Below are 23,661 nucleotides of genomic sequence, written 5' to 3'. Positions count from 1 at the left end.
ACACCAGGATTGTGCAACGTTTACCCATTATTCTTTTAAAAAGTCTTCGAGCTCTGTCACATTGGTTATTGACCATTTCTAGACAACTAATTTCAGGTCTTGTCATAGATTTTCAAGTAGATTCAAAACGGTAACTTGGCCACTCAGGGACATTCACCATCTTCTTGGTAAGCAACTCCAGTGTAGATTTGGCTTTGTGTTTTAGGTTATTGTCCTGCTGAATGGTGAAGCAGACTGAACCAGGTTTTCCTCTAGGATTTTGCCTGTGCTTCGTTTCATTCCGTTTAGTTTTTATCCTGGAAACCTCCCCGGTCCTTATTGATTACAAGCATACCCATAACATGATGCAGCCACCATTGAGCTTGAAAATATGGAGAGTGGTACTCAGTAAAGTGATTTTCCCCAAACCTAACGCTTTGTATTCAGGACAAAAAGTTAATTGCTTTGGAATATTTTTTGCAGTATTACTTTAGTGCCTTGTTGCAAACAGGATGCATGTTTTTGAATATTTGTAATATGTACAGGCTTTCTTCTTTTCACTCTGTCATTTAAGTTAGTATTGTGGAGTATATATATATATATATATCCCTACAATGTTGATCCATCCTCAGATTTCTCCTATCACAGCCATTAAACTCTGTAACTGTTTTAAAGTCACCATTGGCCTCATTGTGAAATCCCTGCGCTGTTTCCTTCCTCTCAGGCAACTGAATGAGGAAGGACGCCTGTATCTTTAGTGACTGGGTGTATTAATACACCATCCAAAGTGTAATTCACAACTTCACCATGATCAGAGGGATATTCAAATATTGTTTTGTTTTTTACCCATCTACCAAAAGGTGCCCTTCTTTGCAAGGGACCTTACAATTATATTTATGTGTGGGGTACAGAGATGAGGTAGTCATTCAAAAAATGTTACACTACTATTGCACACAGAGTGAGTACATGCAACTTATTATGTGACTTGTTAAGCACAAATTTACTCCTGAACATTTTTAGGCTTAAAGGGATTGAATACTTATTGACTCAAGATATTTCAGTAATTTATTTATATATATATATATATATATATATTTTTTTTTTACTATTTTCGCTGACATTATGGGGTATTGTGTGTAGGCCAGTGACGAAAAAATCTATTTAATATTCGGGCTTTAACAACAAAATGTGGAACAAGTCAAGGGGTGTGAACTTTCTGAAGGCACTGTAGCTTCGAATATGTAATACACGAAAGGTGATGGGTCTTTTATAAGGATGGTGTTGGTTACAGAGTTGTCTGATTCAGTGAGCCACAAAAATTCTCAAATGATGCTAAATGTGATTCTGAAGATGTATTTTGTGTTCTTGAACACATGCGCACAAGATAATACACGCTATTACAACGGGAGATAAAACGAAAATAACAAAATAAAACGAAAAATTACAAATCAGTCAAATGGATGTTGCATAATGTCACGTTAATGTAACAGTGTAAAAATAAGCATAGCTCGTTAGCATAGTTGTTACAGCATGTTACAGGCCCAGCTGGCTTTAACAGTCATGGTAACATGGCTGTGAGCGTCAGTTGAGAAATGACTGATGCTGGTGTTATTAGAAGTCAGAAGTATTAGAAGTCAGAAATAGAATTAACATTTTGGCCATATTGAGTGAATCCATGATTGTGTCATTTAAATTGCAGTGGTCTGAGGGCTTTTCCCCTTCTTGTAATTCTATTTCTATGGCCAATACAACTCCAGAAGAATGTGAGGGGGCTGGCATGTTTTGGTCGTTGTTCTTCCACACACTCTTTGGTCCTCGGTTCAGGATGAAAATGGTCCATTGTACGAGATATGTATGGTCGTATTTCGATCATCTTCTGTAAACAATTACATGCAAAAATATTATTATGGACCAGAATATGGGAAATGAATTACACAAAATTGGCATCAATCAGAGACTGGATCAGGACCCGCTGTGTTCATTTCAGTAGCAGTTTATAACTGAGGTCTATCAGCTGTTGTATTAAAAGATCAGTCTGACAGTCCCCATTGACCATGACAGGAGCAGGAAGTCATTGCTTAGAACCAGTCAGTCTTTCTCAGGTCAAGTGGCTCTTTTACATATTAAAGGATATTTAAAGCAGCACTTAATGAACAGCGACTGCGCCCTCACACACATCCCATTCCAGGTTCATATGCATAGCATTGGTAGATGGTTCCTCGTCTGCATCTCTGACGGAAGGTCAAGGAACCAATCCCCTTTCACCACCGAGATCAAGATACCCTATAATCTTCCTCTGGCTCTGTATTTCTCCTCCTGTGTCACCGAGATGAAATCTTGTGATTCTCATAAAGACCTGTTCAAGATTCCAAGAGCGCGTGCCAGTTGCACACCTGCTGTCCCCCAGCCTCCTTCATCTGGCTCCAGTGGGCCTGCTGTTCCTCTCCGGTGCTGTTGAGCCCCAGGGACACCCAGCCCACCCTCTCCCTGGACTTCATGCTGCTCCTCCGGCTGTACACGGACACCACCAGGGAGACCTCGGACAGCTGAAAGAGGGCCACCTGGAAGACGAGAGATAGGGTGGGTTGTAACAGGGTCCATGTATGCAAAATGTATTTTATATCTCTTCCCTCCCTCACCTGGAAGACAAAGGTCTCCTTGTAAGTGGGGTTGGGCTGGCCGCGGCAAACTGACGTCTTGCACTTGGACATCTCCTTGCCCTTGGAGTCGAGCATGGTCAGCTTCACATAGGTGTCTGGGGAAGGGAGGAGGAAGATGGTGAGAAGCTGCCATCTAGTGGAGAATACAAAATGGCGTTTTGCAGAAGAAGATCTTCCAAGTCATGTATAGTCTATTGTAATTCCATTATTTTGTGCCTGTAAGTGATTCTGGTAATATCTTGTTTAAGTATGCCCCTGTGGAATCAGTACATATGCTGGACTGTGTACCATGGGGCGCTGAAGTTTGTTACTAACTCCAAAGCCCTCACTCATCACTGTACGCTCTGCGAGAGTGGGCTGGAACTTCTTAGCTCTTCTGAGATTGAATCATTGGTAGGTTTATATATATATAGATAGCCAGCTACCATTTTACTTGTGCTACGTAACTACATTGTCCGGCAGACAAACTATTGCCTGCGCTCACCGGACTGTGTTTTGTTGATTGTGCCTCAGGCCGTACAGAGCTATGGTAAAAAGCTTTCCAGTTCTCTGCCTCTGACCTGGAACGAGCTTCAAAGGGTCGTGAAATAACAGGAGCCCGTCCCTTTAAATGGGTTTAAAGATAGGTTAAACACTACGATGGAAAATAAAGTGTGTGTGTGGGAGGGGGGGGGGGGTTGTTTTGACCCCTAGTCGCACCACGCTTTCCCAATACATCTTGCTGTTCAATGTGTAAATTCATGTTTTAAACTGTATTGCGTTGTTTTATGTTGAAAATGCATCTGCAACTTTGTGTGCTGCTATTTTGGCCAGGTCTCTTGTGATTTTTAATTTCAACAAGACTAACCTAATAAAATAAAAATTGTGTTGACCCACAATAGAATACGAATTGCTTTTTGATACCAGCCATTTTTTGGGGTTCTTTTTCGCGATACAATATGTAGAGGGATTGGGTTAAATGTGGAAGACACATTTCAGTTGTACAACTGACTAGGTATCCCCCTTTCCCAACATTATCAGTGGACCCAGAGAGGAACAGACAGTGACTCTGGTATAGATAGAGGTACATGGATTGATGGGCTCACCTCTCATGATGTAAAGTTGTCCCCCGATGAACTGTTTCATACAACAGAACAGACCACCTGGGGGACACCACACAGAGGGAGGAAAGAAGAGAGGAGACCGCATGACGACTGAAGTAAATAGCTGGGAGACACACAAATAGGAATAAGAACAGGTATACAGTTCTATGGATTTGAATGCTAAGCTACCCAACTACTCCAAAACATGATCAAAGACAACAGGAAAATAGACGTTATTTGTCCACTCACTGGGAGGTTTGTCTGAGGCTGTGTTTTTGAAGTGGCTGCCCTGGATGACCTCTGCAGAGAGCCTACCAGTGGTGGCGTTGTAGATGAGGCCCAGTAGAATTTCTGGTGAGGAGTCCCCGGTGGAACGGTAGGATAGAGCCCCTGCACTACGGGACACACTCACCAACGACCCACAGCCCTGTAGGGAGAAAGGAGAGGATGGACAACACCACATGCAGAGTTAGAGGCAGGTAGGAATCAGTACAATGCAACTGAATGGCTTGGATTGGGTGAGACTCTGCTTTGTCTAAAGCAGCCGGCGCTCTCGTCTGGTTTTCAAGCGCCACAGGAGAGCACAAAACAAACGCTGGTTTTAATTGGCTGATCTCTCAGTCCATCACCTTCGAGTGTAGATTTGCAACTTTGATGGGTGGCAGCAAACAAAAAATCGAAACTCATCATGAGAGGCCGCAGTGGCTCGCCGGTCAGTGTACCCACATCCATACCCACACATGCAGTCAGAGCTGGCCTTAGCCTTGCGAGCAAAACATTTTAGCAGCCTCTCTCTTGACAGAGGAGAGAGAAAAAAGTTTTAGAGAGAATTTCCTGCAATTCCAGACATTTTGCCATGGGGTGTAGAGAAAATGTTGCAGTTTTAAAGAAAGTTTGCTGCAATTGTACACATTTTGCTATGGAGCGAAGAGAAGATTTAGTAATTTTATTACTAATTTCATGCAATTCTACTCTACTTGCCATGGGGCAAAAATGTGCAGTTTTACAGCTAATTTCATGCAATTCTACACATTTTACCATAGGGTGGAGAGATGTTTGCAGACATGTTTTAATATGATATCTGAGTGAGCATAACGAACAAAATCAATGGGGGCCACGGTCGGTAATTCGACTATGATTACTAAAAGTTTAGATCGATGGTAGGTTCGTATAGCCAGCTAAAAGATGTGTTTTGTGTTCCTACTACCTTAGGTTCACCATAACACACACTTTGCCGCCTCGATTTGGAACCACGCTTCGTAGTCGTGTGAGTTGCTCAGAATTTGAATGTATCATGTCACTCAGTAAATCCACACCCACTAAGTCCCAAACAGTCCCACACTGTCACCAGGCTCCATGTGCCAGCAATTGGAAGCTGGGGACGAGGTTAGTCTACGAGTTACTGTACCATTAAACAGTGCCTTGCAAAAGTATTAATCCCCCTTGGTGTTTTTCCTATTTTGCTGCATTACAACATGTAATTTAAATATATTTTTATTTGGATTTCATGTCATGGACATACACAAAATAGTACAAATTGGTGAAGTGAAAAAATAACTTGTTTCAAAAAACTCTAAAAAATAAAACGGAAAAGTGGTGAAAATATGTATTCACCCCCTTTGCTGTGAAGCACCTAAATAAGGTCTGGTGCAACCAATTACCTTCAGAAGTCACAATTAGTTAGATTGTACACAGGTGGACATTATTTAAGTGTCACATGATCTCAGTATGTATGTGTGTGCATATATATATATATATATATATATGTGTGTGCATATATATATATATATATATATATATATATATACACACACACACACACCTGTTCTGAAATGCCCCAGAGTCTGCAACAACACTAAGCAAGGGGCACCACCAAGCAAGCGAAACCATGAAGACCAAGGAGCTCTCCAAACAGGTCAGGGACAAAGTTGTGGAGAAGTACAGATCAGGGTTGGGTTATAAAATATTTCAGAAACTTTGAACATCCCACGGAGCACCATTAAATCCATTATTTAAAAAATGGAAAGAATATGGCACCACAACAGACCTGCCAAGAGATGGATGCCCACCAAAACTTACGGACCAGGCAAAGAGGGCATTAATCAGAGAGAAAACAAAGAGACCAAAGATAACCCTGAAGGAGCTGCAAAGCTCCACAATGGAGATTGGAGTATCTGTCCATAGGACCACGTTAAACCGTACACTCCACAGAGCTGGTCTTAAGAGTGGCCAGAAAAAGCCATGGCTTAAAGAAAAAAAATAAGGAAATATGTTTGGTGTTCGCCAAAAGGCAAACATATGGAAGGTACTCTGGTCAGATGAGACTAAAATGGAGTTTCTTGGCCATCAAAGTAAATGCTATGTCTGGCGCAAACCCAACACCGCTCATCATTCCCACAGTGAAGCATGGTAGTGGCAGCATCATGCTGTGGGGATGTTTTTCATCAGCAGGGACTGGAAAACTGGTCGGAATTGGATGGTGCTAAATACAGGGAAATTCTTGAGGGAAACCTGTTTCAGTCTTCCAGAGATTTGAGACTGGGACGGAGGTTCACCTTCCAGCAGGACAATGACCCTATGAATACTGCTCAAGCAACACTTGGGTGGTTTCAGGTTGAAACATTTGAATCTTGGAATGGTCTAGTCAAAGCCCAGACCTAAATCCAATTGAGAACCCATCCAACTTGAAGGAGCTGGAGCAGTTTTGCCTTGAAGAATGGGCAAAAATGTCAGTGGCTAAATGTGCCAAGCTTATAGAGACATACCCCAAGAGACTTGCAGCTGTAATTGCTGCAAAAGGTGGCTCGACAAAATATTGACTTTGGGGGGGGATGAATATTTATGAACACTCAAGTTTTCTGTTTTTTCTGTTTCATTCCTTGTTTGTTTCACAATAAAAAATATTTTGCATCCTCTAAGTGGTAGGCATGTTGTGTAAATCTAATGATACAAACCCCCCCCCAAAAAATCTATTTTAATTCCAGGTTGTAAGGCAACAAAATAAGAAAAATGCCAAGATAATTTATCTAAGTGGACATCATACAAATCAGGTTACTTCTTATTGGCAAGAAATTGCACAAACAGACCCCTATCACATACACAGACACACAGTTGTGTATTACTACACTAAATTGGGGACCAACAATTGATGCCCATTCAAAATCCTATTTTCCCTAATTCTCTTTTCTGGTCCTCACAAGTATAGTAAAACAAACATACACACACCCCTTTTTACCCCTATCTTCGCAGTCACTCACCATTAGTGCAGTGCCAGGCTCCAGTGTAACGGGCAGTGCCATCTTGCCCTGCAGGTTGAGTTTAGTCAAATAGAAAACCTTCTCGCCCAACACCTAACATAAATAATAATATAATAAGATATGCCATTTAGCAGATGCTTTTATCCAAAGTGACTTACAATAATTATTGCATACATGCTTGTTTTTCCCCCCAAACCTTCTCCTTCTTCATCCTCCTGACGCTGTAGAGGCGGAACCGGACGGCGTGGTCCGCCAGTGCCTCCTGCTCCACCCGGGAGAAGCGGAAGGTCTCTGTGAACACTGGGCACGGCCCCCTCTGCACCCCCGTCTTGGCCCGCTGCTTCTTAGTGGGCAGTAATACCAGGTGTACCTACATACAGTGCATTCGGAAAGTATTCAGACCCCTTGACTTTTTACACATTGTTACGTTATTGCCGTATTCTAAAATAGATTCAATTGTTATTTCCCCCTCATCAATCTACACACAATACCTCATAATGACAAAGCAAAAACAGGTTTTTAGAAATTTTTGCAAATGTAAAAAAAGAAAAATAACTTAAATATCACATTTACATAAGTATTTAGACCCTTTCCTCAGTACTTTGTTGAAGCAACTTTGGCAGCAATTACAGTCTTGAGTATGACGCTACAAGCTTGGCACACCTGTATTTGGGGAGTTTCTCCCATTCTTTACTGCAGATCCTCTCAAGCTCTGTCAGGTTGGATGGGAAGCGTTGCTGCACAGCTATTTTCAGGTTACTCCAGAGATGTTCGATCGGGTTCAAGTCCGGGCTCTGGCTGGGCCACTCAAGGACATTCAGAGACTTGTCCCCGAAGCCACTCCTGCGTTGTCTTGGCTGTGTGCTTGGGGTCGTTGTCCTGTTGGAAGGTGAACGTTCACCCCAGTCTGAGGTCCTGAGTGCTGTCACGACGTGGTCTTTTGGGTGTATATTGTGTCCCCCCGTCAGGTTTACTTCTGAATGTTGTATAAGATGGATGAATAAGTAAAAGAATTCTTTTGGAAAGATAATGTGATATAGTCTTCTAATTGAGAATTGGTTGTTTTATGGTAACTTATGCACAGTCAGTAGCCATGCCCAGGTGGGCACAAACATGATGAGACGGCCCTTTTCTACTCAAGAATAAAAGCCCCTGTGGCACAATTCACAGTAGACCACGTAGACCACGCAAACCCCGGTGTAAGCTAAGGTTGCAAACGGTTGAATTCCTAAGACCAAAACATGCCTGGTGACGCTAGTGTGTGAAGTAGTTTAAACTACAACTCTACCAGAGGACAAGACCAGAGAACGTGGAGATCATTTCCACGTTGAAATGGCAAAGAAATCTACAAACTAAAGAATAATTATTCAGACTGCAGCTGTTTAAATACTTTAGTCTGGTAAACGCATCTGATTCAAAGAAGATTTCCGAATGGGACTCTGAAGTATTCATTATAACAACTATGACAGACCGAGTTCTGGGGAACACAACCAAAGACTTTTCTGTCAACTCTCTCCAGCAGATGGACCGGCGACCACAGAGAGAGACAAGACATACGCTCGTAAATATGTAAATTGCTTCCAAATTTTTTCAATGAGTGGTCGTTCATGTAAAGTATTAGCAATTTCTATGAGTGTAGTTATCAGCTATGAGTTTCATGCTCTTGAGTGGTCCACACCCCCTTTCCTTTGTCTACTAAGCCGTCATATCGGTTTTGTCCGCTAGGGACTTTTTCTTTGTATCATGCAGTACCCCACGTATGAACTAATTGTGTGTTTTCATGTTTTTCTGTGATTTGATTAGTTAGTTAGTAAATAAATAATTAAGCCAATTTGTATATCGCTGATTCATAATTTATGCTAGGATTCGTGCAGATATCCAAGGGATTGCGACGTTCAGTAATGAGAACTGATGAGGTACAATTCATTAATAAGCGACTGTTTTGTTATGAAAATATCTGAGAGTCGATTCAGGAAATAGAGACACTATAAACATTTTTCCATGGTCCCCCCGACTTCTTAGTTAATTAAAGTATACATGAGTACTTTAAATCACATAATAATAATAATTACACAGAGAATTGATTTGATAAAATACCACATTAATGATAGTCACAGACACAACAGTTTTCATCAAGGATCTCTCTGTACTTTGCTCCGTTCATCTTTCCCTCGATCCTGACTAGTCTCCCAGTCCCTGCCACTGAAAAACATCCCCACAACATGATGCTGCCACCACCATGCTTCACCGTAGGGATGGTGCCAGGTTTCCTCCTGACATGATGCTTGGCATTCAGGCCAGAGTTCAATCTTTGTTTCATCAGACCAGAGAATCTTGTTTATCATAGTCAGAGTCTTTAGGTACCTTTTGGCAAACTCTAAGCAGGCTGTCATGTGCCTTTTACTGAGGAGTGGTTTACATCTGGCCACTTTACCATAAAGGCCTGATTGGTGGAGTTCTGCAGAGATAGTTGTTCTTCTGGAAGGTTCTCCCATCTCCACAGAGAAACTCTGGAGCTCTATCAGAGTGACCATCGGGTTCTTGGTCACCTAGTTGACAAAGGCCCTTCTCCCCTGATTGCTCAGTTTGGCCAGGTAGCCAGCTCTCGGAAGAGTCTTGGTGGTTCCAAACTTCTTGCATTTAAGAATGTTGAAGGCCACTATGTTCTTGGGGACCTTCAATGTTGTAGAAATCTTTTGGCACCTTCCCCAGATCTGTGCCTCGACACAATCCTGTCTTGGAGCTCTACGGACAATTCCTTTGACCTCATGGCTTTGTTTTTGCTCTGACATGCACTGTGAACTGTGGGACCTTTATATAGACAGGTGTGCCTTTCCAAATAATTTCCAATCAATTGAATTTACCTCAGGTGGACTCTAGTCAAGTTGTAGAAACATCAAGGATGATCAATGGAAACAGGATGCAGCTTCGCTTAATTTTGAGTCGCATAGCAAAAGGTCTGAATACTTATGTAAATAAGGAATTTCTGTTTGTTTTTTAATATAAATTCACAACATTTAAAAAAACGGTTTTCGCTTTGTCATTATGGGGCATTGTGTGTAGATTGATGAGGAATTGTTTTTATTGAATCAATTTTAGAATAAGGCTGTAACGTAACAAAATGGTGAAAAAATCCAGGGGTCTGAATACTTTCCGAATGCACTGTAGGTAGCACTTTACTTAAAGCAGAGCTGCCCAAACCTCTTCCTGGAGAACTATCGTCCTGCAGGTTTCCAGTCCAAACCTCACCTAACATACCTGATTCAGCAAGTTAGGTCTTGGTGAATGGCTAACGAGTAGAATAAGGTGTTCTAAATTAAGGTTGGAGTAAAAACCTACAGGTGGTAGATCTCCAGGAGGAGAGTTTGGTAGAATGCTTTATAGCTTGCTGTAGGCATGCATGAGCCTTCATAATGTCTTCTAATGTATTATCTCTCTTTTTGTATAATTCACCGTAACTTAAGCTGAAGCAGATGCTCTCATCCAGGGTGACTTGCAGTCAGTGCTGGCAACTAAGGTAGTAGGTACAATCACATATCACAATCATTGCAAGTAAAACTTTCTTGGAAAATAAACGCTAGTAGCAAAATCAGTGCTAGTGAGAAAATATGTTTACGTGCGAGAGCAAGTAAGACAAGTACAACAGTAAAGTTTTTTCACCTGCCACGCGATGTTGCCTGTCTGTTTGAGCACGGGGATGTCGGTTGCCGCAGTGACAGTGACGGCGAGGTGTTGCTTGCCCGAGTCATACTCGAAGGCCACGTCTAGCGTGCCATACTTAGCCAGTGGCTCGGGCTCATAGCCACCGGGGAGCTGGGAGGGTGAACCATCCTGTGAGTGAGGGGGAAGGGGTGAGAGGGAGAGAGATAATGAAAATATGCATTTCAATGCATGAATCTGTTTGTCAGTCCTCATCTATGACATCACAGAGTGAGAGTAGATATAGTCCCTTAGAGCACTGGGTGAAGGGCAGATGGGATGGTGAACCATCTTGTGAGAGAGAGAGAGGGAGGGAGAGGAGACAGAGAGGGAGAGAGAGGGGGGAGAGGAGAGAGAGAGATTGTTGAGAGAGAGGGGGAGAGAGAGGGAGGGAGGGAGAGAGGAGACAGAGAGAGAGAGGGGGGGAGAGGAGAGAGAGAGAGAGAGAGATAAGATTAATTTTAATGCATAAAACCACAAGGTACACGCAAGCTAAGCAATTCTGGAAAGACAGGATAATCTTCCACACATATTTGTCTTAATATTAACAAAATGTGAAATACATATTTTGATAGATTAAAGTATTAGCTTTCACACCATATTTCTCATAAAATGCAACTGTATGGATTTCTGTCAACTCCGTCAGACACTATGAAAGGCATTTCACCAGCAAGTGTTTACAGGCCTTGATCAAATATGTCATACAAATCTCCAAACCCATTTTTGTTTTATAGCACTATTAAATGCACCAGGGCAAATTTCTTAAGCATTTTGGCATCTTTTTCTAGATTTAAAACATTTAAAAAAAAACATTTATTAAGCAAACAGGTTGAGCACAGCAAATGCTTCCATTGTTTGAGCATATGATGAAGAACAGTGATAGAAATATTTTTTCAAGATATTGAGGGGTTAGCCATCAGTGACGTAGTTGACAAGCCACTTACGGAGTTGACAACAGATTCTCAAAACAGATTTTTGCCTCTACAAATAAAAGTTCAATACAAACAATAAAATGTTAGTGTCTTGCAAGACACAATTTTCAACAATTGTTCACAGACAGATTATTTCACTTATAATTCACTGTATCACAATTCCAGTGGGTCAGATGTTTACATACACTAAGTTGACTGTGCCTTTAAACAGCTTGCAAAATTCTGGCTTTAGAAGCTTCTGATAGACTAATTGACATCATTTGGGTAAATCGTAGGTGTACCTGTGGATGTATTTCAAGGCCTACCTTCAAACTCAGTGCCTTTTTGCTTGACATCGTGGGACAATCAAAAGAAATCAGCCAAGACCTCAGAAAAAAAACTGTAGACCTCCACAAGTCTGGTTCAGCCTTGGGAGCAATTTCCAAATGCCTGAAGGTACCACGTTCCTCTGTATAAACAATAGTACGCAAGTATAAACACCATGGGACCACGCAGCCATCATATCGCTCAGGAAGGAGATGCGTTCTGTACCATAGAGATGAACGTACTTTTGTGTGAAAAGTGTAAACTAATCCCAGAACAACAGCAAAGGACCTTGTGAAGTATCTATATCCACAGTAAAAACGAGTCCTATATCGACATAACCTGAAAGGCCGCTCAGCAAGGAAGAAGCCACTGCTCCAAAACCGCCATAAAATAGCCAGACTAAGGTTTGCAATTGCACATGGGGACAAAGATCGTACTTTCTGGAGAAATGTCCTCTGGTCTGAGATGTTGCTTCAATATATCCACATAATTTTCCTTCCTCACGATGCCATCTATTTTGTAAAGTGCACCAGTCCCTCCTGCAGCAAAGCACCCCCACAACATGATGCTGACACCCCCATGCTTCACAGTTGGGATGGTGTTCTTCGGCTTGCAAGCCTCCCCATTTTTCCTCCAAACATAACGATGGTCAATTTCCAGCTATTCTATACTTTTTCAGAGACATGTGTATTCCCCCCCGCCTTGTGGAGTTTGTGCCACGCCAGTGAGCTTGCTCAGGTAGTGTCGGCATGCCCGGATAGCATGACACAGTGTCCTATGGGAAATGCTAACAGTCTGGTGCATGAGTGTCTTTGTCCTAGCTCACCTCTGGTCCCAGGACGGCAGTGCTGTCACTAGGTACATCCTCATCACAGCCCTTGTTGAGGTAACTCGCAGTGTCCTGGTCAACGCTGGCCTTGCTTGAGCGCCGTGTACCATTGCCGTCAGGGTTCGACTCCCCCAGACCCCCTACCTCCGACCACGAGAGAGACACCCGGACCGGTCTATCCTCGTCCTGATACGGGGGAGGCTGGTTCTCGTTGAGGGGGGAGCCCCGTCTCATCCGCTGGATATTGTTGGCTGTGGAACAGTGATGGATATGATTCATCTGTGACTTAGAAAACATCTTGGATGTGTGTGTATGTGTGCATGCATGTATGTTGTCACATCAATGAGTTTCTCACTTTGTCCAATGGAGGCTTCACTGCTGTGATCGCTGGTGTGTTTCTGTCTGTTATCCCAGACTGAGGCTCTGTGCTGGGCTGAGGATTCAGAGTGTCTCCCTGGTCTGTCCTCCTCACTATCGTCCTCAGAGCCACGTTCTGGGCAGCTCTGGTCTGGACAAACAGATACACACACAAGATCATAGTACATCATCACAATCAGTCAACATAAGACACATCTCCACTCACAGACCACAGAGGATGTGTCCTCGCAAAAAAATGGAAGGATTTTTTTTTTTTTTACCATGACTTCAGTTAATTAACGTCAGAGACAGACATGAAGAGTAGAAGAGAAGTAGAGATCCAGAGAGATATTTGGAGGGAAGTAGCACACCCTCTCACCTTTATCCCCTTTCTTCTTCTTCTTCTTCTTGTTCTCTTTCTTCCCTTTCCCCTTCTTATTCTTCGCGTCACGCTCTTTCTTCTTCCTCTCAGAAGCGGTAGATACAGCGGCTTCAGTCTCATTCTGCTCTCCATCTCCCTCAGGGCTCACCTCGTTCTCCTCCTCTTCAGCTTCCCCCTTCTTTTTCGTTTTGGATGCTCTCGACTCTTCCTCAGGGCAAGGAGACTGTGGTGGATCGTTATGGTCATCACTCTGGTGGACCCCATTGGATTTGTCCTCTTTCTGGCCCTCGTAGTCCTGGCAAGCAGTGTGGTTCTCTTTAGGGGACAAGCTGGTTTCTATATCTTCAGGCTATTCCTTGATGGTCTCCCCATGGCTATTTTCCTTTTCCTCCACCTGTTTCAGCCTCTCCTCCTCCTTCTTCTCCACCTTCCTCTTCTTCTCCTTCTTCCTTTTGTCTTCTGGTTCCTTGTCCCCCGCAGAACTCTCCCCTGGTTTTACAGCTCGCCAGCCTCCGTCTTTCCACACCCATTCCAAGTGGGCTGGAAGATAGTCCTCTTCTGCGGTCACATCACTCGATTGGTTGTTCTTCAAACCATAGTCACTGGATTGGTTAAGCTTGGAGCTGTAGTCTGTTAGGCTTGAGCAGGCCATTGAAGCCTGCCGTTTGATTTTGCTCCTCACTGACTCAGCCATCCCTTCCTGGGCCTTCCCTTCCTTGCTGTCCTGGCCCCCTCTGCCGTATCTGCAGCCTCCTCCTCCTCTGTCTGCACCTTCTTGATGACCTGGTCGCTGAGCTCGGTCAGCTGGTCACTGACGCTGTAGGTGGCATCAGTGACAGCGCTGGCTAGGTCATCCACTCTGCTGCTGACTGAATCCAAGATGGAGGAGATGCTGACCGATGGTAGGTTCTGACCGAAGCTCTTGAAGAACGCCATGTTGGTTGGATTCGCTGATGGCTGGGGCTGCTGTCCTTCTCCACACTGTCTGGTGTGTTCTAGATTATATAATAATCACAGCTCTGGCAGGGACATTTGGTTCATGAGAGTGTGTGGGAAAGGTATTACTATCTGAAATCCATGACTTACACTTTATACATGTATGAGGAGGACAATTTGTGGTTGGGAATAGGGATCATGTATATTCACAACATTCTCACCCACAAGCATGCATCTCAACAGTGATTATGAGAGTTTTAAGTTGCTAGTCAGATTATATACAGTGCATTCGTAAAGTATTCAGACCTCTTGACTTTTTCCACTTTGATGCGTTACATCCGTATTCTAAAATTGATTAAACACATTTTTTCCTCATCAATCTACACACATTACCCCAAAATTATAAAGCAAAAAACAGGTTTTGCAAATGTGTATTTAAAAAAAACTGATATCACATTTTGTCACGCCCTGACCTTAGAGAGCCATTTTATTTCTCTATTTGGTTAGGTCAGGGTGTGATTTGGGGTGGGCATTCTATGTTGTGTTTTTCCCTGTTTTTGGCTGAGTATGGTTCCCAATCAGAGGCAGCTGTCTTTCGTTGTCTCTGATTGGGGAGCATCCAGCCAGGATCTTGTTTTTGTTAGTTGCTGGTTTGGCAGCTTTCCGTTTACTTTCTTGATTTTTTTGGGTTGTTCCATTTAAATAAATTCAAAAGGCTGCACCTTGGTCTCATTACAACAGCCGTAACAGAAGATCCCCACAGAAGTCCAAGCAGCGTGGTCAGGAGGAATGGACCTAGGAGGAGTTCGGGAAAGAACCCTCCAGGCTTGAGGGTATTGCCGTCCGAAGGAGGAGATCTCCAGGGATGATCCAAGAAGCAAGCACGAGAGGCAGCCCTAGACCTCCAGTGCGGATTGATCAGACCTGAGCCAACTTCCCGTGTTTTTCATTCAGCCAGGAGAGATTGTCCAGTGATGATCCATGGCTCAGGTTATCCTGCACCAGCCTCCAGTGATGATCCATGATGCCGGGCTACGGGGGTATCCAGCCTCCAGTTGTGACCTCTGACTCCAGACCTCCGGTGGCGGTCCAGGAGCCTCCTGGTGATAATCCAGTGCGTCCGGTACCAGCTCTCCACACTCACCAAGCTGATGGGTATCCAGCCAGGATGGCAGCTCCACTCACTAGGCTGCCAGCGTCTCCCAGTCCGGTGATGATCCATCCAGGGATGATCCAAGGCCCGAAGCCTCCAGTGATGATCCATGGCACGAAGCCTCCAGTGATAATCCATGGCCCGGAGCCTCCAGTGATAATCCATGGCCCGGAGCCTCCAGTGATGATCCATGGCACAAAGCCTCCAGTGATGATCCATGGCCCGAAGCCTCCAGTGATGATCCATGGCCCGAAGCCTCCAGTGATGATCCATGGCCCGGAGCCTCCAGTGATGATCCATGGCCCGGAGCCTGTAGCGACGGTCCCCAGTCCGAAGCCTCCAGCGACGGTCCCCAGTCCGAAGCCTCCAGCGACGGTCCCCAGTCCGAAGCCTCCAGCGACGGTCCCCAGTCTGGAGTGTCCAGCGACGAGCTGCAGTCCAGATTGTCTCCGGCTATCTTTCATTGTCTCTGATTGGGGATCATAACTAGGCAGCCCTTTTACCCACTTTCTGTTGTGGGATCTTGTTTTTGTTAGTTGCTGGTTTAGCACTACAATAATTTACGTGTAGTTTATCTTTCTTGTTTTTTTGGGTTGTTCATTTAAATAAATTCAAAATGTACGCCTACCACGCTGCACCTTGGTCTCATTCCGACGACAGCTGTAACACATTTACATAAGTATTCAGACCCTTTACTCAATACTTTGTTGAAGGTCCTGAGCGCTCTGGAGCAGGTTTTCATCAAGGATCTCTCTGTACTTTTCTCCATTCATCTTTGCGTCGATCCTGACTAGTCTCCCAGTCCCTGCCACTGAAAAACATCCCCACCACAATGCTTCACCGTAGGGATGGTGTCAGGTTTCCTCCAGATATGACACTTGGCATTCAGGCCAAAGAGTTCAATCTTGGTTTCATCAGACCAGAGAATCTTGTTTCTCATTGTCTGAGAGTCTTTAGGTGCCTTTTGGCAAACTCCAAGCCGGCTGTCATGTGCCTTTTACTGAGGAGTGGCTTTCGTCTGGCCACTCTACCATAAAGGACTGATGGGTGGAGTTCTGCAGAGATGGTTGTCTTTCTGGAAGGTTCTCCCATCTCCACAGAGGAACTCTAGAGCTCTGTCAGAGTGACCATTGGGTTATTGGTTACCTCCTTGACCAAGGCTCTTCTCCCCCAAGTGCTCAGTTCTAGGAAGAGTCTTGGTGGTTCCAAACTTCTTTCATTTAAGAATGATGGAGGCCACTGTGTTGTTGGGGATCTTCAATGCTGCAGACATTTTTTGGTACCCTTCCCCAGATCTGTGCCTCGACACAATCCTGTCTCGGAGTTCTACGGACAATTCATTTTTGCTCTGACATGCACTGTCAATTGTGGGACCTTATATAGACAGGTGTGTGCCATTCCAAATCATGTCCAATCAATTTAATTTACCACTGGTGAACTCCAAGTTGTAGATACCTCTCAATGATGATCAATGTAAACAGAATGCACCTGAGCTCAATTTTGAGTCACATAGCAAAGGGTCTTAATACTTATTAGGTAAATAAGATATTTCTGTTTTTTCTTTTTAATAAATTTGCTAAAATGTCTGTAGAAAATATTATTTTCAGTCCAGAACTAGGCTTAGTTTCTCGGACCAAGATTATCTCAGGCCCATTGAACAATAAACAAACTGTTTACAGACTTTGCATGTTATACACCTTGACGTGTTTACCTTGCTGGTCGGGCCTATAGTCGTCCAGACATGACAGGTCGCTTGTGTCCTCCACAGACAGCTTGTTGCTGAGATAAAGAAAAAAGAGAGCCATCAGGCCCATGAAGGCTGCAATGGAGGACAGGACCCCTAGCAGCTCAGGAGACACTGAGTAGAGAGAGAGAGAGAGAGAGGGGGAGACAAACATACATAGACATAAAGGAAGAGGGAGAGAAGACAAACAGAGACAAATGAAGGAGACAGTGTGAGAATGCACCCTAGTGAATGAGTTGAGAAACCCGACAGCTTCCCCATTACGGTACAGTTCAGTTCGTGAATGAGTTGAGAAACCCGACAGAACAGTTCAGTTCGTGAATGAGTTGAGAAACCCGACAGCTTCCCCATTACGGTACAGTTCAGTTCGTGAATGAGTTGAGAAACCCGACAGCTTCCCCATTACGGTACAGTTCAGTTCGTGAATGAGTTGAGAAACCCGACAGCTTCCCCATTACGGTACAGTTCAGTTCGTGAATGAGTTGAGAAACCCAACAGCGTCCCCATTACGGTACAGTTCAGTTCGTGAATGAGTTGAGAAACCCGACAGCTTCCCCATTACGGTACAGTTCAGTTCGTGATTAATTTTTCACTTCAAAGGCTCAGCAGACACTTATGCAGGCCAACTATACCTCATGTTACTAAGCAGCCTCCCACTGTTCTTGCCGATGTGTTATTTTTAACAGGGACCTCTGAGGCATTGAGTTTCACTGATAAGCAGATACCGGGACAAACGGGGCACAAATAGCTTTCAAGGGATATTACAGTCAAAAATTGTGTCGATCCATCTAAACGCTTGAACCCCAAATGAATGGAAAGAGTATAGCACTAAATAAGATCTGAAAATGATATGGTGCTTATCTTTCCCATTACTTTGGGGTTGTCGTTAGAATTGTTGTTATGGAAACAGGGTAGTTAATGGATAATATACAGGCCATGGAATAGCCAAAGGTGCATGAGTGGGCGTTCAATTACAAAAATAACACAGCGCTGCCAGAAAAGCTCGGGAAAACACACCAAGAGTCCACGAGAGCCTCCATTTCGATCAGATATGCACATTCGCTGCCACAAAACAATTCAGAAACACTGAGAATAATTCAGCAACGTTGAAGGGTCATTGGCAGAGTATCGTGGGCGGACGTTCATCAATATGAAAACGTCTATTGCCTGAGGAGTGAAGGCCTTACAGCTCTCGCTCACACTACATCTCCACAGGAAAAGGTGCACCATTCATCCAACCCTGGCTGAGTTTCGAAGGAACTACTTCTCGTGGACTCTCTCTTCTTCTCACCATGGCAACAGGCAGAGACCACTGAAGCCTGAGAACAGACTAGAAGTAGTGGCTTCTCCTGTCTCCTCCTCCTCCCAAAACAGATAGTCAAAGCTCAGCAGAAAGAGTGAAAGAGAGGGAGAGATAAGAGAACAATAACCCACATGCATAGCTCACCTTCTCCATTCTAGCAGCTTTCGATTGTGTATGTGTCTCAATTGCTTCACGCCTAGGCTATGGTGAATTATTCCATTCTGTCAAAACACCAGTGTTGTGTGCTGTTCCCCTTAGTAGTAATCCGGTTATCCAATACAATTATTGAGTCTAACACAAAGAAAAAAAACACACAAAAATCGGTTATGATCCTAATATTGAGTCCAACGTAACCAAAAGCTGTAACAACGCTTCGAGACCATGAGGTGATCTTTCGTGTTTGGTCAAAAATTCCTTGATTCTTCTCAACACCCAACACCGTTACAGTACCTATCCTCTCTCACTGAAGACAATTCTAGTAATTGAGTCAAATTAGGTCCTGAAGTGACCCTGAAGTGCAAATGCCAGGCTTAACTGTCCTGTGCTGTATGTCCCTGTCCCTGACCTGAGTGCGGTGGTGACACTTCATAAGCTACTGCTGTTTGCATGTCAACTGCTCCTAAATAATTCAAACACCTGCAGTAACCGGATACCTCTCTCATTGACAGATGCTGGTGGACCTTTAGCCATTAGCTAGCCCCATGTTAACATGACCCGAGCCTGTGTTCACAAAGTCTCAGAGTGCTGATACAGAATCAGTTATGCCTTTTAGAGATGAATGAATATGATTATATGGACAGGGAGAGCTGATCCTAGATCAACACTCATAGTGAGATGCTGTTGTCCCGCTCTGCACTCACTAGGGATTACTGTTATAAGGCAATAGAGGCTGATGGTGAGTGAAGTCATGGACACTGGACTTATTCATCTCATACTGACAGATGGGATGAGCTCGTATGATGAGTTTCCAAAGCAGCTGAGAGTGTGTGTGTGTGTGTGTGTGTGTGTGTGTGTGTGTGTGTGTGTGTGTGTGTGTGCGAGAGCATGGGTGAATGGGTGAATGGGTAGGGGTGTGTGTGTGCGTGCATGCATGCATGTGTTTGTGTGTGCGTATGTACAGTACGTGCATGTGTGTGCATGTGTTTGTGTATGTGTGTGTGTTGTGTTTTCCCAAGGGCAATCTATGAACCAAGCATCAGAGAAAGAAAACAACAAGCGCGTTCTGCTGTACAGTATGTGAACTTGAACTCCCAAGCCTCAGGGCTACATCTGTTTTCCAGATAACTAACACAATATTCTGTTCACACACAAAAAAAACTAATTAAAAGTAAAAGACCATGAACATTTGACATTCCACTAATGGAATATATGTCAACAGCCGAGTTACTCTGACAAATGTGTACCATGTTTGTCCACAAAATTCGAATGGAAAAAAGAGAGTCTACGATGACATTGAAATACTGATGAGAAGAAAAGAAAACTGCCATATTTATTCTAGTATTTCCTCTTTGCATAATTTTCTGTTTACATTCAGATAAAACAAAAAACATTTCATTGTCACATACACCAGATAAGTGCAGCGAAATGTGTTGTTTTACAGGGTCAGTCATAGCAGTCCAGCACTCTTGGAGCAAATGAAGGTTAAGTGCTTTGCTCAAGGGCACATGGACTGGCCTACCACTCTAACCGCTAGACCATCTGCCACCCGACTAGCTGAGCATGGTAGCAATGGCAATATCCTTTTTCAGGACCCAGTATCAGAGTGCCATTGTATGCGTGTTTGAGGTTACTAAGGAAATGTAGGGCACGCATATTTAAACGCAATTGGTTAATCTGAAAACGTTGCCCCCCATATACGAAACAAAACCTCTGTGGTATATAAATAATGACTACTATTGCCTTCTCTGGAGAAGAGGTCTAAAACTAGATTCACACACCAGTGGAGGCTGGTGGGAGGAGCTATAGGAGGTCAGGCTCATTGTAATGGCTGGAATTGAATTTATGGAACGGTACCAAACATATGGAAACCACGTTTGACTCTGTTCCATTTCAGCCATTACAATGAGCCCGTCCTCCTATAGCTCCTCACACCAGCCTCCACTGTCACACACAGATATAGAATCTTCTGGAAGTGTGTAACAATAGAGTAGCCAACTCTATACTCAAAAGTTACAAACAAGCAAAACAGATAGCCAAGTGCTTTGATGGAGCCATCTCTCTGCTTTTAGGGGGATACAAGTACAGTCAAGCAGACAGTCAAGGAAGCATAGAGTATAGACAGACAAACAGAGCAAACCCCCTGATCTTACCTCGTCTGGCACAGATGAGCTCATGCACCCCACAGCTCCTCCCACCACCACCTAAGGGGTAAGTAAAGGGATACGAGCGTCAGGGGTTAAGAAATTGCTCTGGCTCCTATGTCGTCGACTCCTCAGGCTACTGAGGCAGATGTCACACTAATTAACTCGAGCCAACTAATCTCATGGGGTTATCAAGTGTTTAAGTACATTCAATTAGATTTATCAAGGCACTGTCCCATTACATAATGAGAAGCTCTTTCACTGGAGGAATTCACTAAAGGGTTCAATTCCTTATCTGTGAGGAATCACACATGAATACGGGTTTAAAATCGAACAAAAACGTGTCTGTCCATTAAACCGTTGAATTTAAACGTTGAGAAGTAAAATAGAGATCACAGAGTATACTTATATACAGTGCATTCAGAAATATTCAGACCCCTTGACTTTTTCCACATTTTGCTACATTATATAAAGTATATACTTATGTAAATAAAGGTATTTTTTTAAAAATTTTGAAGACATTTGCAAAAAAATTGAACAACCTGTTTTTGCTTTTTCATTGTGGGTATTGTGTGTAGATTGATGAGGAAAATGTTTATTTTAGAATAAAGTAACAAAATGTGTAAAAAGTCAAGGGGTGTGAATACTTTCTGAATGCACTGTAAATAGATCAATGTTCTTAACCCTGTATCCCAACCTTCACAAACTCATAGGAAATAAAGACAAACACACACACGAATACACAAACAGGCACACAGGCACATGCAAAGTACACACACGTAGGCACAAGCACTCATGCAACACACACATACTTGGCACTATGTCGTGTAGGACTTACTTTTCTGAGTGGCTACAGAGGGAGTGTACTATAGTTCTTAGTCACATAGTAGCTCAGGCTCTTGACCCTCAAACGACCCTCTCACTACTGAATGTGTACTATACTCCCTATGGAGTGTGAGTTTACAGAGACAGAGCACACACGGGAAGTCCACATTGAAGAAGGAAATCGAAGTACATCACCGAGGTCAATTAGGCAGTCAGGGCACTGAGGCAACCTCTCTCATTTCACACAAATCAACCTCAACACTCTGTCTTGTGAGTCTAAGCCACTTGACTAACAGCTTGGTTAAAGCTTTCCTTCCCCGTGTTGACATTTTTTTGCAGAGGAAAAAAACTAAAAAATTTGCGGTTGCTCAAAGAGTGCAAAAAAAATGATGTTTTTACTTTGGCAGTTGCCCTATATGACCAGTAGTGACTACTTTTTCTATCGCTCTCCGTTTCTATATTTTCCGTCAGCCGTCGAGCAAAAAAAGTCAGGTTAAAAACCAAAAGCACTTGAAAATGGGCAAAGATTTTATATCTTCTGGCAATATCTGTAGCTTGCAGAAAATGCTTCCTATTTGCTCTCAACGCAATTGTCTGTTGAGCCGAAGCCTGCCTCAAAAAATGGATATAGGTTACAAAAAAGCAATAGCTTAAGTAATTTAGAAACATTGTGTGTATTTACACCAATGACCAGTACAGTATAGACGAGCATTGGCTAAGGACCAGCACATTCACCAACTGACAGCTGAAAATCTCTCCTCTCTCTTCCATCTCACAGCACCACATTTGCCAGGTGTGACTGCCGCACTTCCAATTTTGAGATGGGATCGCAACCAACCAACGTGCTAGTGAGTACACGTGACCAAGTAGCCCATAAATGTGTATGACATGCAGTATTGCCCAGAAGCAGGCATGCAGTTTTCAATCTAGACATTTTCAGAGCTTTAAAAAGATAAACTGACAGGTAGGCTACCATTGACAGCATTGATCTGACTGTACCACTCATAAAGTTCTGATCCCATTATCCTATAATACACTTGAACACTTACTCCTGTTTCTAAGGAAGCATTTGTGTAGACAATCAATATTTCGATACACTCAAGCATACGACTAAGCAAAGACAACGTAATGTCCGAGTCACATGTATGTTATTGGTCGCTGTCCACTTCAACACCACTTCGCGCGCATCCGGTGAAGGTACTGCAACATCCCTATTGCCTCTTGCGTCTAATCTTCAGCATCCCGTCTCGCTATGTAGGCTGCCTACAGCCCAAGCTGACGGGACAACGTGCATCTATATCATTACTAGACATCTATCTTGCTGAATTAATGGTACTGTCACTAAGCATTCTAACTATGTCCCATGCAAGTTAACGGTGTACTTACCATCAATCGCCATGATGTTCTGTTTCGGACTGGTCCAAGGCGAGGGGGTGAAAACTCGGGAGAAGTTATTCTTGTGTTTGAGGGAGGGGGGCATTGTTTGACGCTGTTCATCAGCACCGCACATTGAGTGTAGCCTACCTGTAGGTGCAATAAGAACTAGTAGGTTATTTGCAATAAATCGTTTAATAATTGTTCATTTGCATGATGGATTATGTATTAAAAAAAGTGTATAGGTCAACATGAATTCATTATGTGTGTATCAAATAGGCTATTTTATGTAATGCATGCTGTTGTAAAGTAAAAATGTTTGTAATATTTATACACTGAACAAAAAAATAAACGCAAAATGTTGTGTTGGTCTCGTGTTTCATGACCTGAAATAAAGATGCCAGAAATGTTCCATACAAACAAAATGTTCATTCTCTCCAATGTTGGACACAAATTTGTTTACATCCCTGTCAGTGAGCATTTCTCCTTTGCCAAGATAATCCATCCACCTGACAGGTGTGGCATATCAAATAGCTGATTAAA

The 23,661-nt window shown here is 43.3% G+C and overlaps 1 protein-coding gene across 1 annotated transcript; it reads right to left on the bottom strand.

Annotated features, from left to right (window-relative positions):
- Positions 1 to 1,473: 1,473 nt before the first annotated feature.
- syt14b (synaptotagmin XIVb) lies at positions 1,474 to 23,143 on the bottom strand. The gene is made up of 12 exons (XM_064924956.1): positions 23,131 to 23,143; positions 20,929 to 20,979; positions 17,284 to 17,430; positions 13,100 to 13,252; positions 12,742 to 12,995; positions 10,639 to 10,809; positions 7,175 to 7,348; positions 6,979 to 7,071; positions 3,971 to 4,148; positions 3,725 to 3,781; positions 2,619 to 2,734; positions 1,474 to 2,540 (listed from the first exon to the last, which is right to left on the bottom strand). The coding sequence occupies exons 1-12, from the start codon at positions 23,141 to 23,143 to the stop codon at positions 2,340 to 2,342; spliced, it is 1,608 nt and encodes a 535-aa protein (XP_064781028.1). The 3' UTR covers positions 1,474 to 2,339.
- Positions 23,144 to 23,661: the final 518 nt, after the last annotated feature.

This window comes from Oncorhynchus masou, chromosome 19 (assembly GCF_036934945.1).
Source record: "Oncorhynchus masou masou isolate Uvic2021 chromosome 19, UVic_Omas_1.1, whole genome shotgun sequence".
NCBI classification, from domain to species: Eukaryota; Metazoa; Chordata; class Actinopteri; order Salmoniformes; family Salmonidae; genus Oncorhynchus; species Oncorhynchus masou.
The sequence above is the reverse complement of the archived record's forward strand: the minus strand, read 5'-3'. Positions and strand labels throughout refer to the sequence as shown.

What these genes read in the sequence shown, in the direction of transcription:
- syt14b (XM_064924956.1), bottom strand. An exon ending in CTGCCGTCCTGGGACCAGAG is followed by an intron (nt 10,810 to 12,741) that starts GTGAGCTAGGAC and finishes CCTCACTCACAG; the next exon opens with GATGGTTCACCCTCCCAGCT. An exon ending in AGCCTGGCACTGCACTAATG is followed by an intron (nt 4,149 to 6,978) that starts GTGAGTGACTGC and finishes TTCTCCCTACAG; the next exon opens with GGCTGTGGGTCGTTGGTGAG.